At 34.7% G+C, this 21,492-nt stretch overlaps 1 protein-coding gene across 3 annotated transcripts in view; it reads left to right on the forward strand.

Annotated features, from left to right (window-relative positions):
- MMS22L (MMS22 like, DNA repair protein) overlaps positions 1–19,654 on the forward strand; it is a 136,896-nt gene extending 117,242 nt beyond the window's left edge. For all 3 annotated transcript variants that reach the window (XM_045390299.2, XM_065543688.1, XM_045390301.2), the window contains 5 exons: positions 362–573; positions 3,645–3,808; positions 14,268–14,364; positions 16,113–16,280; positions 19,299–19,654. In XM_045390299.2, the coding sequence (XP_045246234.2) occupies positions 362–573; positions 3,645–3,808; positions 14,268–14,364; positions 16,113–16,280; positions 19,299–19,380 (723 nt within the window). In that variant the 3' untranslated portion in view covers positions 19,381–19,654. The remainder of the gene's footprint in view (positions 1–361; positions 574–3,644; positions 3,809–14,267; positions 14,365–16,112; positions 16,281–19,298) is intronic.
- The last annotated feature ends 1,838 nt before the right edge of the window (positions 19,655–21,492 follow it).

The following is a 21,492-nucleotide window of genomic DNA, read 5'->3' on the forward strand; positions in this document are numbered from 1 at the left end:
TGACCTAAAGATGTTTTATAACTTTTTAAGTACATATAAATGTAGTTGATGAGCAAAATGTTCAAGTGTTCTGAGATTAGAGGAAAAGAATCTGCCTTTGTCTTCCTACACTTCTCCCCTGCTTCCTTTGTCCATGCCTCAAAGACATACGTGCTTAGATAGATACCATATCATATGTGTTGCCCAGGCTTAACTCCTTGTAATTCGTATGTACATTATCTGTTGATTACATGAGGTATCCTTTTTGATTGTTATATTCTCACGTGAATGTTGATGCTGGGGACTTCATTAGTGAGTTTCTAAATGTAGTTTGTTCTTTGAAACTTTACCTCTTAGTATTTCTTACTTTTTTTCCTCGTAGGGCATCTGTATCGTGTGTTGTCAATCTCAGAATCCGAGTGCCTATTTGAATCAATTGCTAGGGAATGTTATTGAGCAGTATATTGGGCGATTTCTTCCAGCTTCACCATACGTTTCAGATCTTGGACAACATCCTGTTTTACTGGCATTGAGAAACACAGCCACTGTTCCGCCAATATCATCTCTTAAGAAATGCGTTGTACAAGTCATAAGGTACATCTAAATATTAAATATAGGTGGTATGTACAAATTATTAAGCTCTATTAAAAAGTGATGAAGTGGCATTTCAAACATGTTGGCAACCCTTAGTATACTAGAAGTTCAGAAACTTTTTTTTTCCCTGAGAAACATTATCTAAGAATTTATTAAAATGACATTTGCTTATGGCAGCCTAAGACAATGCCCTTTAAACTGCTTCTCTTTTCTCTGTGTAGCGGTTACCTTCCTTGTATATGTCCTAAAGGTACGTTTTTGCTTTTCAGTTTTTCATCAGATAAACAATATTTGTATTTTATACTGTAAAAAACACAGTAATTATATATGGCTGGGTGTGGTGGCTCACACCTATAATCCTAGCCCTTTGGGAGGCAGAGGTGGGTGGATCACTTAAGGTCAGGAGTTGGAGACCGGCCTGACGAGCATGGTGAAACCCAGTCTCTACTAAAAATACAAAAAAATTAGCTTGGCATGGTAGCAGATGGCTATCATCCCAGCTACTCAGGAGGCTGAGGCAGGAAAATTGCTTGAATCTGGGAGGCGGAGGTTGCAGTGAGCTGGCGTTTCACTGCTGCACTCTAGCCTGGGCAACAGAGCGAGACACTATCTCAAAAACATAAAATATAGTAATTATATTTTATAAAGATAATTAAGTGAAAAAATGAATGCTAATATTGGAAATGAAGCACCCTGAAATCTTATTTCGTTAGTTTACTCTTAACTCAGTTTTATTAAGCAAATGAAAAATGAAACTTCTTAAATATTCTACTAACTCCATATCCTTTAACTTTAACATTAGGAAATTCAGTAATAAAAAATGTTTTGTCATTGTCTTCATGTAGTATTTATTTTTATATGAAATTAGTTTTTAAACTTTAAGATGCTATGGTGATATATGTTATTCTTATCTAGTATTAGTTTTCTTTGTTTTTTAATGACCCAATAATATCTGTTACCTCTCATTATAGAATTCCATGCCAAAATCTGTCTCCCCTCTCACCGTTTTGAGTTCCTAGTGTCCTGTTACTCAGGTTTGGAAGCTTTATCTTCTTTGGTTCCTGTCTTTGACCATCCTTTGGCAATCCTGTCCTCCTTTTCCTATTTCTCTTCCCTTAGTACATTACACCTAAACTATTGTCAGAATCTCCTAACTGCTTTCTGCATCCCTAGTCTTTTCTTCTAGTCCACCCTAAAAAATGCCCCCAGATTACTTTTCCTAAAATACTCTTTCATTATGAAGCTTCCCTGCCATTAAACCTGCAATATCTTTTTTGCCTGTGAAATAAATTTCATGCTCCTTAGCTCTCTGTCCATCACTTAACGTTTCCAGATGTATTACATATGGTGTCATACAACCCCTAATAAGATTCGTATTGCCCCTCCAAAATGCCTCATACCTCCCTATGTCACAGCTTTATTCAAACTGCTTTCTCCATTAAAATGTCATTTTTGGGGGCTAAATCCCACCTATCCTTTGTAAAACCTACACCTGATATGTCAGTGTACCGTGTATGTTTCCTTTTGTGAAATCATATGCCCTGTACCGCTCAATTTGCCGAATTATGATAGTTTTGCCTTACTTGTATCTGAATTTCCAACAGGATTATAGTAACCTACCACAGTGTTTGAGATATTGCATAAGTAATTTTAGTACAATCTAAATGACAGATGCTGAAGTGAAATTGAATCTGTAAAACTGTTTAAAACCCCAGTGTTTAGGATCCCAGGATTAGTTGACTTTCCTATTTACTTAACATACAGTAAAAATGTTTTTCTCATGGTTTATAGTTGAAGGCTTAAAAATGTAACTTTTTTTTTTTTTAAATACTCAGGAAATATACAGAGATTGCCTCTTATGACTCTTCCATGCCATGCTTCTCTATTCTTGCACTCCCTCATCTGAGTTAGGGCTCTTTCCTCTGAATTCTTGAGAATTCTGTGCTTATCTTTGTCAAAAGCACCATTATGCTATATTGTAATCATCTTTTTCTTTTTCTTATTTAACTTCTCCACTCAATAGTGGGCCTCTTGCTCTCAGAGACCATATTTTACTCAATTTTATATTCTTGTTCTTAGACATGTACCTGGCATTCCACTGGTGCCCAATATATGTTTGTTCTAGGCATTAGGAATTCCGCAGTAAACTAAATTAGGCAAACCTCAAATAATGAATTTTCTAATATGTAGTATTTGTTGGAAGTCACTGTAGGGAATAGAAATAATTACTAAGACATAGTTCCTATCCTTATGTTTATAATACTTAGTGGTTTCTATTCCTCATTATGGTTATTATTACTTTACAAACATGTATTTTATATATGTGTGTGTGTATATATATATAGATGTCTACTTTATATTTAGCTGTATTTGACAGATCTTCACATTGTCTAGACATTTGCAGAAACTAAGCAATTCCAACTTTTATTTATTCACTTAATAAATGTATACCAAACACTCATTATGAGCCTGGACCTGTTCTAAGAGGTGGGAATAAAGAAAGATTAGTCAAATTATTATCCTTATGATCTCTCTTGAGTTCTAATACTAAATTTTATCTTGTCTTGAGAGATAATACTTAATCCTAAATTAGTTCTCTGAGTCTTTAACTTACTGGAGGAAGGAAGGAGATAAAGCTTGAATGTCCTATCTTATTCCTAGGACAGTCCTCTGTTTATTTGGAAAAATAAGACTCCTCCCAAGTCCTTACATAAATAGATATGAAGAGAGATTTCTTTATGCAAATTTAACATTAGAGAAAATGTTGCAGCATTGAGGACCCGTAAAGGAGATCAAACTTGTATTAGAAAGGAAAAAAAAAAAAACCCACAAATTAACAATTAGGCTTTCATTTAGATTTTGAGTTCATTGTAAAACAAGGTTGCTTTCAATTTCGTTTGTGACTATATTGTGCTTTGGCCCTGAGAGCACACCAGAAAGATATACAATAAAAGTGTCACTGTATTAATTTTGGGGGGTAAATTTTGCCAGTATCTTTAAAGTGTGTGCCATTTGGTCTTGCTCTATTGAAGCTTTAAGAAGAGAATAAACAAAATTTTGCTTCTTTTCAGGAAATCCTACCTTGAGTATAAGGGGTCCTCACCTCCTCCTCGCTTAGCATCCATTCTGGCCTTCATCCTCCAACTCTTCAAGGAAACTAACACAGACATTTATGAAGTCGAACTACTCCTCCCTGGCATTTTAAAATGCTTGGTGTTAGTCAGTGAACCACAAGGTTAGTTTGTAAGGTTATTTTTGTTACCATTTTCTTTTTACAAGTTAAGAAACTACTGTTTCCCATCAGTTTAATGGATAGTTACAAAATGTATGTGATTCTTTTATATCTCTCGATATGGGTCATGGTTAAAGAATAAACTCCAGCTAGGAGCTCAGGTTAGGTATGATAAAATGGTTACAAAGTGAGATGTTTTTGGTCCATTTTAGTTTTGGCTTTTTTTTCCTCCTTGAGGCAAATAGTTTATTTAAGGGCTACTTCCTTTGATTAGATTTGTTAACCTCTCAAAGAATATTTGTTCAATCTGACTTCAGTATTAAAGGCAATTTGTTAAATATCAAGTAATGAGAGGTCATCATACTTTTTTTATTCAGGTTTTTGGTGAAATATCTAAGCTGATTTTTGGGGCAAACTGGTAGGGGTCCTTTGATTCTATTCCTTTTGTTTTCAGTCTCATCAACCTTACTTCTAGTGATTGCTTTAAAATAACATTTATTGGCCTCGCATAATGGCTCATACCTGTAATCCCAGCACTTTGGGATAGAGCTCTTAGGTCAGAACAAATCTCAGTCACTGACCTCAAAGGAGCCTGAATTTGATTAGATTAGTCCTTAAAGCAATTTATGCCCCAGGGTATTACTAAAAACATTAAAGCAATCACCCAGAAATTAATTAGCAGAGCTTAACATCTGATTGTGATCAGGGAAAGGGACAGTCAAAGCTAGTCCTGCCAAAACCATTGTCTTCACATGGAGACTGTGGGCATACCCGAGGTTACACCACCTCAGGAGCAACATCTAAGGCAGTGAGAGGGCAAGAGGAGGAGTAGACTTCATTATTTGAAAAGCACAATTTTCACCAAAATATTACAGGACTCGCAAAGAAACAGACACGTACAATCCATATACTGAGAAGAAAAGCAGGCAACATAAACTGCCAGTGACAACAGTCAGATATTGTCTTTAATAGACAAAGACTTCAAAGTAACTATTATAAATATATTCATAGAACTAAAGGAATGTGTAATAAATGAAGAAAAGGAAAGTTTGGTGACAATAGGGAAAGAAGTTTTATGAAAAGAACCAAATGGAAATTTTGGAGTTAAAGTTCAATAGCTGAGTTAAAAGTTTCACCAGAGGGACTAATTAGTGGATTAGAACTGGCAGAAGAAAGAATTAGCAAACTTGAACATAGATCAATATAGATAATACAATCTAAAGCACAGAGGAAAAAAAAAAATGAAGAAAATGAACAGGGCTGTTGAGAAATGTGGAACACCATTAAGTGCACCATATATGTAACAGGTGAACCAGGAGAAAGCAGAAAAAATTGAAAATAAAATATAAATAAATAAGTATATATATAAAATATATATTTTTTTGAGACGGAGTCTTGCTCTGTCCCCCAGGCTGGAGTGCAATGGCGTGATACCGGCTCACTGCAAGCTGTGCCTCCCGGGTTCACGCCATTCTCCTGCCTCAGCCTCCCAAGTAGCTGGGACTATAGGTGCCCGCCACCACGCCTGGCTAATTTTTTTGTATTTTCAGTAGAGATGGGGTTTCACCATGTTAGCCAGGATGGTCTTGATCTGACCTCATGATCCACCCGCTTCAGGCTCCCAAAGTGCTGGGATTACAGGGGTGAGCCACCACACCCAACCTAAAATAATACATAATGTCTAAAATTTTTTCAAGTTTATTCAAGAATATTAACTTATACATTCAAGAAGTTCAGCTAACTCCAGGTAAGGTAAATGCAAAAAGATCCACAAACAGATACATCATAGTAAAGATGCCAAAAGCTAAAGGCCAAGAGAAAATCTTGGAAGTAGCCAGAGAAAAATGACTCGTCCTCTATGAGAAACTGTGGTAACATTAACAGCTGACTTCTCAGAGGAAATAGTGGGGGCCAGAGACAGTGGGATGACATTCAGAGGATTTAAAGCGGGAGGGTAGAGGGGGACTGGTCAACCAAGAATCTTTTTTTAGCAAAGCTGCCTTTCAAAACTGAAGGTGACATTCTCAAATAAATTAAAACTGAGAGAATTTGTTGCTAACAGACCCACCTTTTAACAAAATGCTAAAGGAAGTTTTTCAGACTGAGACTGACCCCAGGCAGTAATTCGGATCCACATACACACAAAAGAATTCTAGTAAAGATTATCATATTATTATTAAGACAGTATAAATGCACATTTTTTCACTTTTATTCTCTTAACTGGTTTTTAAAAAGCATTTGTATAAAATGATATTGTTGAGCCTATAACATATAGAAATGTAGTTACCAATAATAATACAAAGAAGGTGGTGAGAGCAAAACAGTATTAGGCTAAGGAAAGGACTCCACGTGGCAACTCAAATACCCAGGAATAAAGGAAAAAAAAAAAAAAAAGAAAAGATAAATAAGAAGGTTAATACGGGATTAGTGTTCCATATCCAAAATGCTTGGGAACAGAAGTGTTTTGTGTATCACATTCTTTTGGATTTTTTAATATTTGCATATATATTATGAGGTATCTTAGCAGCAGGACTCAAGTCTAAACATGAAATTCATTTATGTTTCATATACACCTTAAACATATAGCCTGAAGGTAGTTTTTTACAATATTTATAAATTGTATATGCAGCCTGTCACATGAAGTCGTGTGTGGAATTTTCCACTTATGGCATCATGTCAGCTGTCAAATACTTTAAGATTTTGAAGCATTTGGAATTTTGGATCTTTGGATTATGAATGCTGGACCTATATAGCAGAAGTTAAGATATGTATTTGCTGTTCTGTCTTTTCTTAGCTTCTTTGAAAGACATAAATTTATATAAAGTAAAAATTACAACAGTATATTTTTAACTTTTAACATTTGTAGATATTATATAATAGGTATAACAATATCAGAAAAAGGGAGAGAAAGAAATAGAGCTATGCAGTGCATAGGATTTATGTTTCTGTATTAGTATAAATTTGAAGCTCTGATAAGGTATATATGGTTAGCTTAGAGTGACCACAAAGGAAATAGTTCAAAAATAATTAATAATGAAATAGGCTGATGCCCCAATTAAAAGACACAGACTGGCAAATTGAATAAAGAGTCAAGACTCTTCGGTGTGCTGTATTCAAGAGACCCATCTCATGTGCAAAGGCTCAAAATAAAGGGATTAAGGAAGATTTACCAAGCAAATGGAAAGCCAAAAAACATATCGGGGGTTGCAATCTTAGTCTCTGATAAAAAAGAGTTTAAACCAACAAAGATCAAAGAGACAAAGAAGGCCATTACATAGTGGTTAAGGGATCAATGCAACAGGAAGAGCTAACTATCCTAAATATGTATGCACCCAATACAGGAGCACCCAGATTCATAAAGCAAGTTCTTAGAGACCTACAAAGAGACTTAGACTCCCACACAATAAGAGTGGGAGACTTTAACACCCCACTGTCAATATTAGATCAACGAGACAGAAAATTAACAAGTATATCCAGGACTTGAACTCAGCTCTGGAACAAGCAGACCTAAGAGACGTCTATAGAACTCTCCACCCCAGATCAGCAGAATATACATTCTTGTCAGCACCACATTGCACTTATTCTAAAATTGACCACATAATTGGGAGTAAAACACTCCTCAGCAAATGTGAAAGAACAGAAATCACAGCAACCTGTCTCTCAGACCACAGTGCAATCCAATTAGAATTCAAGATTAAGAAACTCACTCAAAGCTGCAAAACTACATGGAAACTGAACAAGCTGTTCCTGAATGACTACTGGATAAATAACAAAATGAAGGCAGAAATAAAGATGTTCTTTGAAACCAATGAGTACAAACACACAATGTACCAGAATCTCTGGGAGATTTAAAGCAGTGTGTAGAGGGAAATTTATAGCACTAAATGCCCACAAGAGAAAGCAGAGAGATCTAAAATCGACACCCTAACATCACAATTAAAAGAACTAGAGAAGCAAGAGCGAACAAATTCAAAGCTAGCAGAAGACAAGAAATAACTAAGATCAGAGCAGAAATGAAAGAGATAGAGAAACAAAAAAACCTTCAAAAAAATCAGTGAATCCGGCCAGGAGCTGGTTTTTTGAAAAGATCAACAAAATAGACCGCTAGCCAAAGTAAGAAGAAAAGAGAGAAGAATCAAATAGACACAATAAAAAATGATAAAGGGGTTATCATCACCAATCCCACAGAAATCCAAACTATGATCAGAGAATACTATAAACACCTCTACGCAGATAAACTAGAAAATCTAGAAGAGATGGATAAATTCCTGGACACATACACCCTCCCAAGACTAAACCAGGAAGAAGTCGAATCTCTGAATAGACCAATAACAGGTACTGAAATTGAGGCAGTAATTAATAGCCTACCAACCAAAAAAAGCCCAGGACCAGATGGATTCACAGCCGATTTCTACCAGAGTTACAAAGAGGAGCTGGAAACATTCTTTCTGAAACTATTCCAATCAATAGAAAAAGAGGGAATCCTCCCTAATTCATTTTATGAGGCCGTCATCATCCTGATACTAAAACCTGGCAAAGACACAACAAAAAAAGGAAATATTAGGCCAGTATCCCTGATGAACACCAATGCAAAAATCCTCAATAAAATACTGGCAAACCGAATCCAGCAGCACATCAAAAAGTTTATCCACCACGATCAAGTTGGCTTCATCCTTGGGATGCAAGGCTGGTTGAACATAAGCAAATCAATAAACATAATCCATCACGTAAACAGAACCAACAAGAAAAACCATATGATTATCTCCACAGATGCAGAAAAGGCCTTCAACAAAATTCAACAGTACTTCGTACTAAAAACTCAATAAACTAGGTATTGATGGAACGTATCTCAAAATAATAAGAGCTATTTATGACAAACCCACAGCCAATATTATACTGAAGAGACAAAACTGGAAGCATTCCCTTTGAAAACTGGTGCAAGATAAGGATGCCCTTTCTCATCACTCCTCTTCAACACAGTATTGGAAGTTCTGGCCAGGGCAGTTAGGCAAGAGAAAGCAATAAAGCGCATTCAGTTAGGAAAAGAGGGAGTCAAATTGTCTCTGTTTGCAGATGACGTGATTATATATTTAGAAAACCCCATCGTCTCAGCCCAAAATCTCCTTAAGCTGATAAGCCGCTTCAGCAAAGTCTCGGGATATAAAATCAGTGTGTGCAAAAATCACAAGCATTCCTATACACCAATAACAGACAAACAGAGAGCCAAATCATGAGTTAACTCCCATTCACAATTTCTACAGAGAGAATAAAATACCTAGGAATACAACTTACAAGGGATGTGAAGGACCTCCTCAAGGAGAACTACAAACCACTGCTCAATGAAATAAAATAAAAGAGGGCACAAACAAATGGAAGAACATTCCATACTCATGGATAGGAGGAATCAGTATTGTGAAAATGGCCATACTCCCCAGAGTAATTTATAGATTCAATGCTATTCCCATCAAGCTACCACTGACTTTCTTCACAGAATTGGAAAAAAAACTATTTTAAATTTCATATGGAACCAAAAAATGTGTGCATCGCTGAGATAATCCTAACCAAAAAGAACAAAGCAGGAGGCATCATGCTACCTAACTTCAAACAATGCTACAAGGCTACAGTAACCAAAACAGCATGGTACTGCTTCCAAAACAGATACATAGACCAATGGAACAGAACAGAGGCCTCAGAAATAACATCACACATCTACAACCATCTGATCTTTGATAGACCTGACAGAAAGAAACAATGGGAAAAGGATTCCCTATTTTATAAATGGTGCTGGGAAAACTGGCTAACCATATTCAGAAAACTGAAACTGGATCCCTTCCTTACACCTTATACAAAAATTAACTCAAGATGGATTAAAGACTTAAACATAAGACCTAAAACCATAAAAACCCTATAATAAAATCTAGGCAATATCATTCAGGACATGGGGATGGGCAAAGACTTCATGACTAAAACACCAAAAGCAATGGCAACAAAAGCCAAAATATATAAATGGGATCTAATTAAACTAAAGAGCTTCTGCATAGCAAAAGAAACTATCAGCAGAGTGAACAGGCAACCTACAGAATGGGAGAAAATTTTTGTAATCTATCCATCTGACAAAGGGCTAATATCCGGAATCTACGAAGAACTTAAACAAATTTACAAGAAAAAAACAACCAACCTGTCAAAAAATGGGCGAAGGATATGAACAGACACTTCTCAAAAGAAGACATTTATGTAGCCAACAAACTTATGAAAAAAATATTATCACTGTTCATTAGAGAAATGCAAATCAAAACCACAATGAGATACCATCTCACACCAGTTAGAATGACGATCATTAAAAAGTCAGGAAACAACAGATGCTGGAGAGGATGTGGAGAAATAGGAACACTTTTACACTGTCGGTGGGAGTGTAAATTAGTTCAACCATTGTGGAAGACAGTGTGGTGACTCCTCAAGGATCTAGAACTAGAAATACCATTTGACCCAAAAATCTCATTGCTAGGTATATACCCAAAGGATTATAAATGATTCTACTAAAAAGACACATACACGCATATGTTTATTGCAGCACTGTTCACAATAGCAAAGTCTTGGAACCAACCCAAATGCCCATCAATGATAGACTGAATAAAGAAAATGTGACACATATACACTGTGGAATACTATGCAGCCATAAAAGAGGATGAGTTCATGTCCTTTGCAGGGACACGGATGAAACTGGAAACCATCATTCTCAGCAAACTTAACACAAGAAGAGAAGAACACCACATGTTCTCACTCACAAGTGGGAGTTGAACAGTGAGTACACATGGACACAGGGAGGGAAACATCACACACCGGGGCCTGTCGGGAGGTGGTGGACTGGGGGAGGGAGAGCATTAGGAGAAATGCCTAATGTAAATGACAAGTTAATGGGTTCAGCAAACCAACTTAGCATATGTATACATATGTAACAAACCTGCACATTGTGCACATATACCCCAGAACTTAAAGTATAATAATAATAATTTTAAAATCATTAAAGATTTGAAAGGCTACATTAAAAAAAATTCACTTAATGCAATAAGAAAACAGTAAAGTAGATTAAAGAAACAAACACATGAGTCATTAAGAAAACAAAAAGTAAGAATGCTGATGTAAATCAAACTATATCTAAAATAATACTGTGTGAAAGGATTGACCAGTGAAAAGGCAGAGATGATCACAGTGGATTTTTTAAAAAAACAAGATCTACCTATATGGTATTTACAGGAAACAGTATAGATTCACAGATATAAACAGATTGAAAGTAAAAAGATGGGAAAAGATAGTTATGCAAACAGCAACCACAGAATCTTAAGTGACTATACTAATAGCTCCATAAGAATTACTAATTTATATGGAATTACAGGGGACCCAGAATAGCCAAATCAATCTTGGCAAAAGAAGAGGAAAGCTGGAAAACTCATACTTCTCAATTTTAAAACATGTTACAAGGCAACAGTAATCAAGACAATGTGATAGTGGCATAAAGATAGATATGTAGGTCAATAGAATAGAATTGAGCGTTCAGAGATAAACTCATGTTTATGGTCAATTGGGGTTTTTTTGTTTGTTGACAAGAGTGCCAAGACAATTTAATAGGGGAAAAGTAGTCTTTTCAACAAATTTTGCTAGGTCAAATAGATAGCCACATGCAAAAGAATGAAGTTCGACCCTTGTTTCATACCACATACGAAAACTAACAAAGTGAATCATAGACCTTAGTGTCAGAGCTAAAATTGTAAAAGTCATAGAAGAAAATATAGGAGTAAAATCTTCATGACCTTGGATTTGGCAATGGATTCTTAGCTATGACACTGAAAGCATGAACCACAAAAGAAGAAAGAGATAAATTGGACTTCATCAAACATTAGGATCTTTTGTGTTTCAAAGGACACTATTAAGAAAGTGAAAAGACAACCCACAAAATGGGAAAAAAATACTTGTAAATTGTATGTGATGATAAGGAGTGTGCATCTGTAATATATAAAGAACTCTTAAGAATAAGTAACAAATAACTGAATTTAAAAATTGACAATGAATCTGAATAGACATTTCTACAAAGAAAATAAACAAATGACTAATAAGCACCAGAAAAGGTGTTCAACATCATTAGTCACCAGGGAAATGCATATCAAAACTACACTGAGATATCACTTCATACCCACAAGGTTGGCTATAATGAGGAAATCAGACAATGAAAAAGACTGAGAACAATGTGGAGAAATTGGAACTCTCATTTAATGCCCCTGGAAATGTAAAATCATGTTGCTACTTTGGATAATAGTCCGGTAGTTCCTCAAGTGGTTAAGCATGGAGTTACTTTATGACCCAGCAATTTCACCCCTAGAAATATGTATATATTTAAGATAAGTGAACACATAAGTCCACACAGAAACTTGTAAATTAATTTTTATAGCAGTATTGTTTATTATAGCCAAAAAGTAGAATATTTATGATTTGATGGATCAATTTAAAAATTTTGATACATTTATACAATGGAATATTGTTTGGCTATAAAAAAGCATGAAATATTGAAACATGCTATAACATTGATGAATATTGAAAACATCATTCTAAGTGAAAGAAGCCAGTCACAAAAGTCATATATTATTTCATTTATATGAAATATCCAGAATAGTTAAATCTATGGAGACGGGGCTGGGCATGGTGGCTCATGTCTGTAATTCCAGCACTTTGGGAGGCTGAGGTGGGTGGATCACTTGAGGTCAGGAGTTCGAGATCTGCCTGGCCAATATGGTGAAACCACGTCTCTTCTAAAAATACAAAATTAGTCGTACATGGTGGCATGCGCTTTTAATCCCAGTTACTCGGGAGGCTGAGGTAGGAGAATTGCTTGAACTCGGGAGGCAGAGGTTGCAGTGAGCTGAGATCGTGGCATCGCACTCCAGTCTGGGCAACAGAAGGATAGTCCGTCACAAAAAAAAAAAAAAAGAGTTAAAAAAAAAAAAAAGGTCTGTAGAGACAGAAAGTAGGTTAGTGATTGCTTAGAAGGACTCAGGATAGCTAGAGTATGGAATTTCAAGATATTGAAAATAGTGTAAAATTGTGATGATGGTTGTACAAGTCTGAATATACTAAAAACCATCGAACAGTATATTTTAAATGGGTAAATTGTATAGTATGTGAATTATATGATAATAAAGCTCTTCTTTTAACAAATAAAAAGGCCAGGTGTGGCTCACACATGTAATCCCAGTGCTTTGGGAGGCCAAGGTGGGAGGATCACTTGAGACTAGGAGTTCAATGCCAGCTTGGGCAACATAGCAAGACTCCATCTCTACAAAAAGCTTTTTAAAAAAAATTAGCCAGGAGTGGTGGCACGCACCTGTAGTCCTAGCTACTTGAGAGGCTGAGGTGGGAGGATTGCTTGAGCCCAGGAGATGGAAGTTAGAGTGAGCTATTATCACACCACTTCTCTAGCTGGGATGATAGAGCAAGACTCTATTTCTTTAAAAAAAAAAAAAAAAGAAAAGAAAAACACTCATTTTTTTTTAAAGGTAGTTCAGTTAAAGCAAAAATAAACTGCATCTAAAATGAGAAGTTATTTTAAAAAGTTGTAAAACGTTTTCAAGTAAAAGGCAAGGATGCTGTATGTTCCTTAGCCACTAGCCTCATCGCGTGGAAAACATTCTCTACTACCTAATATTAATTAAGTTGATGTTCATCATATATTTTGTGTTCCTGCTATAATGGGTTACAGTTTCTGAACATTTTTTTATTCTTGGAAAAAGCACTTTTTTCTCTGGTTTCTTATATTTAATGTGTCAAAAACAACATAAGAATTTAGTAGCATTCAGAGCATATTGGGTTTTCGACATCCTTTCTTGGTATTTTTGCATTATTTTTGTGTACAAGCACACAATTTTAAAGGATTTGGTTAAATATTTAAAGAATGTAAGTATTCTTTTTATGCTTTGTTATCCTTTGAAAGGAAGATAGCATCACAAACAACATTTTTGCATACACATTTGACTAATTTTAAGTGAAAAGAAATTGTTCATGGTATCTAGTTTGCTACTTATATGTTTGTGAGGGGGTGGGAGGAATATGCTTATGAATTTTTAAAAAATCAATCTGCTTGTCTGTAAATCAGCTGAATTTTTAAAGGCTTTCTTTTGTCGGTATGTTACTGTTTGTAGGATTAGGATGGTGTAATGTTTTTGAATATGGGCACCTTTCTAAGAGAAAAATAGATTTTAAAAAACTTTTAAACTTTTATATTTTCTTAAAATGGAAGATAGGTATACTTTAGAATAAAATAAAAACTTAGAACTATTTCATTTTGAAAAATAGAAAAAGGATGTACATACTTTAAGAAAACAACATATTTTTCTAAATCAAGAGCGTTCATAAAAATGAGGATCCAGATGGTCAATTCAGACACAATGCGTAATGCTATAATTTTTCCTTCTAGTTAAAAGGCTGGCCACAGAGAACCTGCAATACATGGTAAAAGCCTGCCAAGTGGGGTCAGAAGAAGAACCTTCCGCCCAGCTGACTTCTGTGTTTAGGTAACTGGAAAATATGCCAACTGGCAAGGAGACTATTGCCAGCCATTTGACAGCCAACATGTTTTTTAAATAACTAATTATCCAAAACATAATGTGTTACTACTTGTTTATAGTATTTCAATTATTGTATTTTTGGCAGTAGTTTTGTTACATTGTGATGTTTTATTGAAAAATAAAAGTGCCAGTGAAAAAGATAAGTGAAGGGACTTAAAATTACCTGTGAATTTAGTAAGAAAGAATCTTGCATGAACAGTCATGTGTCTCTTAATGATAGGGATAAGTTCTGAGAAATGTATAGTTAGCCAATTTCATCACTGTGTGACCCTCAAATAGAGTGTACTTATACAACAAACCTAGTGTGTCTTAGTCCACTATGCACCTAGACTATATGGTATGGCCTAATGGTCCTAGACTACAAATCAGTATAACATGTTACTGCACTGAATACTGTAGGCAGTTGTAACACAGTAGTAAATATTTGTGTATCTAAATGTATCCAAACATAAAAGGTACAGTAAAAATGCAGTATTTTAATCTTCTTATACTGAACCACCATTGTATATGCTATCTGTCACTGACTGAAATGTCATTACCTGGCCCTAGACTGGGTTTGAGAGGGTAAAGTGGGAAATGTGAGTCATGATGACGAGTACACAGGCTGTCAGACCTTGCCAAACATGTTCCTCAGGATTGTAGAAGTACATGTCACTGCTTCTCTGACTTGCTTTAAGATACTAAGAGTAGCTCCAGAAAGCTCTGTTATGTTTAGTTTGTGAAGCATGGACTTTATAGAAGTAGATCTATTGTTCATAAGAATAACAGTGCAACTTGAGGCATATTTTCTTTTTCTTCCCTCTCTTGTTCCCTTTAGAGTCTTGTGCTGTTAGGGCAGTATGTTTTTGTATTTCTTTCTAAAGATTTCTACCAGTTTACCTTTATTATTCCTATGTCTGTCCTACCACTACCATGATAAATAATTTGTGTTCGTTTCCTTCATTCTATGTTGGATCTTTGGTACCTCCATTTTTCTCATCACATAATTAGTGCCTGTCAAGTGTTTATAGTTCATTTAAATTGTGATCACTCAGTAACAGTGATTGGTGAAAATTGTGAAGCCCTGGGAGGGGAGAAAAGGATTTTATATGATCAAAGATTGAATGTTTTCTATAATTTACTAAGCTAGGTGGCTTTTATTTTGTTGCTTAGTAGTGGAGGGTAGAGGTTTTAAGGCTAAAACATAGAATTTTTATTTATAAAGACCTTCTATGGGTCTAAAGTCTTTTGTTCAGTTAAGGACCATAAAAATATATTAGGAGTAACTTGCTTTCCTCATAAAAATATTGTTTGATTTATGTAGGGCTACAAAGAACTAAAAAGTAACTAGGAAATCTGACTTTTTTCTCTTACTGTCTCCCATATCCTTTCCACTCAGATTTCACTGTGTAGAATATTGCAAAAAAGTCCTGGGATTAGATTTTTACCCCTTTTTCTCCATCCCAAGCTTCCAACTCTTCCCTTCGCCACTCCTCCCACAGTGCTTTCACTCTGGTCGTGGCTCAACTTAAATAAGCCAGTTCAATTCTTTATTTTAAAGTGTTTTAAATAGTTTTCATACTGCATCCAGATTCTTACAATAATCTTATATAAAATGATCTTTGTTATGTTCAGTTCATAGTTGATTGTCATGTAGATACCAGCACAAGGAATTGCCCCAGGAGTAATCCTAAATATACCTGTTTTATTTTCAGGCAGTTTATCCAGGATTATGGTATGAGGTACTATTATCAGGTTTACAGCATTTTAGAAACAGTAGCAACATTGGACCAGCAGGTTGTCATCCACTTGATTTCTACCCTCACTCAATCTCTGAAGGATTCAGAGCAGAAATGGGGCCTTGGCAGGAATATAGCACAAAGGTATGTTTGATAATTTAATTACATTTGGTCGGGGGGGGCAGTGATTATAAAATCTATATTTCATCTTATAGAAATGATTTATTTTCTTATTCCCCAAAATTTGGGTGTGTTCTTTTGAGATGAAAAATGTTTCAGTACTGTGATTGTTATCAGTTTTACAAAGTGTGAATAGTAGTAGCATGGCTTATCAACAAACTTAGCAAAATCAATTGCCTACATTTGCATGTTTTTCCTTTCAAAGTGACCGCTTTAGAAAGCTGTATATTTCAGCACTGCTGCTGTTGCTCAAAACGCATTTCCGTGTTCCTCATTGGGAAGTGGACCTCATAGCCTTGGATGTCTTGTTTTTTTAATAAAATTTATGATGGCAAATCATAACCCTTTGAGGGATGCTTGATTTATTTAGTCAGCTGTATCATATGTCTAGTGAATAAGTGACCCTGTTAGACAATATAGGTTTTGGTCAAAAATAGGAAATAAGACTTTTTTTTATAGGCTCATAACTCAACTGAAAATAGTGCTGGACTATTTAGAGTCTCAACATTGTGGGAATAAGCCTATATTTATTTCTTAAAGAAATTGTTTTAGAGTAGTCAGTACTCACAGTGGAATTTTTATGTCCTAAAGGTTATTAAAGAATCAAAATACAGTTATGTGTTGCTTAATGACAGGGATAGGTTCTAAGAAATGTGTAGTTAGGCAATTTCATCATTTGTGAACATCAAATAGAGTATATTTACACAAACCTAGATGGAATAGCCTACCACACACCTAGGCGATGTGGTGTGGCCTATTGCTCCTAGACTACCAACTTGTATAACATGTTACTGTACTGAATACTACAGACAGTTGTCACATGATGGTAAGTATTTGTGTATCTAAATATATGAAAAGGTAGAAAAGGTACAGTAATTATATGGTAGCAAAGATTTTAAAATGATACACCTATATAGGGCACTTAACAGTGAGTGGAGCTTGCAGGATTGGTAGTTGCTCTGGGTGAGTCGGTGAGTGAGCAGTGGTAAATGTGAAGGCCTAGGTCATTACTGTACACTATTGTAGTAGACTTTATAAACAATACACTTAGAGTACATTAAAGTTGTTTTTAAAATTTTTAATTTTTCAATAATACATTAACCTTAGCTTACTCTTTTTTACCTTTTAAACTTTTTCTTTAACTTTTTTACTCTTGTAAAAATACTTAGCTTAACACACACATTGTATAGCTGTACAAAAATATTTTCTTTCTTTATATTCTTGAATGCCTTTTTTCTATTTTTAAATTATTTTTTTATTTTTAAACTATTTTGTAAAAAATGAAGACACACACGCATTAGCCTGAGCCTACACAGGGTCAGTATGATCAACATCACTGTCTTCCACCTCTACATCTTATTTCACTGGAAGGTCTTCAGGACCAGTAACACACATGGAGCTGTCATCTCCTTTGATAAGGAGGCCTTCTTCTGGAATACCTCCTGAAGGACCTGCCTGAGTCTGTTTTACGGTTATCTTTTATTTTTATAAGTATAAAGAAGAGTACACTCTAAAATAACAATAAAAAGTAAAGTATAGTAAATACATAAACTAAACCAGTAACATGATTGTTTCTTATTATCAAGTATTATATACTGTGTACAATTGTGTGTGCTAGACTTTTATATGACTGACAGTACAGTAGGTTTGTTCACACCTGCATCACCACAAACACATGAGAAAGGCATTACACTAAGACATTACAATGGCTACAGCATCACCAGGCATTAAGAATTTTTTAGTACCATTATAATCTTAATGGGACCCATCATTGACCAGAATGCAGCCCATCATTTACCAAAATGTTGCTAATGCAGTGCATGACTATAATCATATGCATGTGTCTGTGTATATGTATCTATACAAATACACAGTCTAATGAATATGCATATTCCAATTTTTAGATGAAAATTTTTTATTAAACAATGTCATATATGAGATCTTTCTTGGAGACATGACTATATTGACTATAGCTTTAGCGAACTAATGGAATCCAGTTTTTCAGTACAGTAAATGAAAACCATATAAAAGGCACGGGGGGCGGGGGGCAGACTGGAGAGATCATCCTTATAAAGCTTTTGTATGCCAGAATGGAACATCTCCTTTCTTCTGCATAGGGACTTGGTTAGCCTCCTATGGTTTTCTAGAGAGAGAAGATTGAATCACTTCAAATTGTAGTTTGAAGAAGTGGTGTTTATTGTCATGTCACAAAACAAGCTCATGCAGACATGTCTCACATCTGACTTCTCTGAGCAGTCTTCAAATTTGAATGAAAAAACTAGAGAGGCTATGTGTGAACCACCCTAATGCAGTATGTTGTTAAAACAAATATTCAGGCCTACTACCTTGTGTGGTTGTGCAGGCCCATAAGAAGGTTGGTTTTAAAGGTTCTGAATAGAACAGGTATTTAGACTAGTGAGATAACTGCTAGGCACAGTAAATCATCTAAAACACCTCCCAGTTACATTCTCTACATACTAGAGAATATAGGAGGAGAGACAGTATTTTATTTTCAAACGTCGTTACCTATAAGAGGTTAAAAGAAGAAAATGGGATACATACTGAAATTGCTACACAGGTCTATTTTATGGTTACAGAATTTTTGTTTTAATACTTAGGTTTGTGATACAAGTATTCCCATTGTAATCATACCATCATTGTCCTTAAATAATATTCCTGAACGTATTTTATTACCTGTGACCATTATAATATTTCAGAAGGTTAGTGAACTTTTACATGTTTTTTTTAGCACACATTTTATATATAAAAATCACACTTAAACTCAATACATCTTAACATCTAGATTTACTCACAATAGATATAAAACATTACTTTTTAAGAAGTGTTGTGCTAAGCCTGCTGGACAGATGGCTGGATAGATGGATGGATGATGGACAGCCAGACTTAATTTGTAAATACTTAAATGAAAAATAATGAAAATGGTAATAAATATATTTGCTTTCTTTTCTTTTTTTTAAACAGGGAAGCATATAGCAAACTTTTGTCTCACCTTGGACAGGTGGGACGAGATGAGATGCAGAGACTGGAAAATGATAATACTTAATATATTTTGTGAGTCATCCTGTCTATTGATTATCAGTATCTAAAGCCACATTGTTCCACTCCAATTCCTACTTTTAATTAATTGTATAATGTTCTGTTTAAAATAATTTCTAGGATTTTTTTCCCTTTTATATCTGTAAGTAAAAAAAAAATGTATAAATAAGGAACTAAAGGTTAATTAGCAACTATGTAATAGGATCCTTGGAACTTTGCAAAACTGCATTCTACCTTGATGAAATTTTAAACTAAATTAAAGAAATTTTTTCTAACTGGGAGTGTTTTCTGTGTATGAGTATTAAGCAGATACTTAAGCAGATACTTCATCCATGGACTTTTGTTGTAATATGACTTCCTACCTCTCTGCCTTGTGACTGATTTGTCATGTTTATTTTTTATTTTTACAATAATAGTTATGTTTTAAAATGATACTTTTTCAATAATACATTATACTGGCTACCCTATACTGTTTTTTTGGTGGGGGAAAGGTGTTGGGAAATATGACTGTGTATTTGTTTTTCTTTTTTATATGTGTGAGGCAAGTTAATAAATAAAACCCTTACAAAGCACACTTAACTGTGTTAGGAATGAGACTGAATCTGGCTAAAGAATTATACAGCTGATATCCAAAAAAAGTGTAAACATGCCAACAGGGTTTATATTTAGGTTCCAAGAGTTGCCAAATTTTTTCTTTATTTATGATTTCTTTTGCAGTTGTCATTTTAAAAAATCATATCAGGAGGAGGAAATAAAGGAGACTTTAAGAGGAGAATAAATAAAAATATTCTAGAAAAGTAGTAATAGTAGTGGTCTGAGAAGTCAGCTGATCTATCTTCTTGCTCTTTAGCCACAGCTTCTTATAAGTTAGCATTTTATCCAAGAAACCTGTTTAGTTTCCTTTAACAACATTGTTTCTCAACTTTTGAACTCTTACCTCATCCAGATTGTTTTACCAGTTGGATCTTGTCCTTGACTCCTTTTCATAGTGATCATTATTTGGTTGAAAGAACTCCGGTCCTAGTTTTGGGAACCCACCTGGGTTTCAAACTCAGCTTTGCTTTATGATCTTGAGCTAGTTACATAACCTTTCTCAGTCTAGTTTCTTCATGGAGAAGAAAAGAAGAATCCATTTACTATTTGACAATGTTATTGTGAGAATCAATGGGATAAATGTGAAAACATTTGGTGGCCCATATTCTGTTAGGAAATGTACAGACATGATTAGTTTATTACTCATGCACAATTAAGGCAAAGAACACCTCTCAATTTTATCTTTCTCTAATGATATGTCCCAGATGAATGATCCCACTTTCCAATGTTTTCTTACATCATATTTTCTAACTTTGAAGTAATTTGTTTCCTTCTTGGGATTATAGTCTTTATCGTGGTTCTACTCTTCCTTCAAGAAAACATTTCAACCCTTCTGTGGCTCAAGGAGTATCTTTAAAAAAGAAATACTTTGCAATCAGCATTCTATAGTTAATAGCTCTCTCTTAATTGTAATCTGTGAAATCCAAAGGAGTGTCTGTTATTTTCATAACATATAAATGTTCTCTCAAATCAACTTCATCAAATGGAATAAACGAAAGCTTAAGGCTGCTTAATAGACTTCATAACACTGAATTTCTTTTCATCATGATAGTGACTTACTAAACAAATAATGTATGGCTTGGCAAGTTCCAGCAGTTACTGAGGAGTTTTATCTATTTAAGGTGATGCCTTTAAAGAGGTTATTTATGTGTATATGTGTGTGTGTGTGTATATATATGTGTTTTTTTTTTTCCAAAGGAGATTGATTAAAGATATGTTTGAGAATCTTGCTTCTTAGAGTATGAAACATTTAAAGGATAGGAAAAGCTGCTACTGAATCATGCTTTAGGACATATATCTGTAGATACTAAGAATAACTAAAATTTGTACTTAAAAATGGTAACAACAAAGTCTGTAACAATATGTATGTGTATTATATGTTTTGTATTTATGTATAAGTAAAATTTTTTTAAAGCTTTTTTTTTTAGTTGACGAAAGAAGAAAATTTATGGCTCAGTTCCTTTTTTAAAAAATCTTCACTGATCTTTCACTTACTACTACAATCTTGCCTTCTTCCATTCCCAGA

The sequence above is a fragment of the Macaca fascicularis genome, chromosome 4 (genome assembly GCF_037993035.2).
Source record: "Macaca fascicularis isolate 582-1 chromosome 4, T2T-MFA8v1.1".
Lineage (NCBI taxonomy): Eukaryota > Metazoa > Chordata > Mammalia > Primates > Cercopithecidae > Macaca > Macaca fascicularis.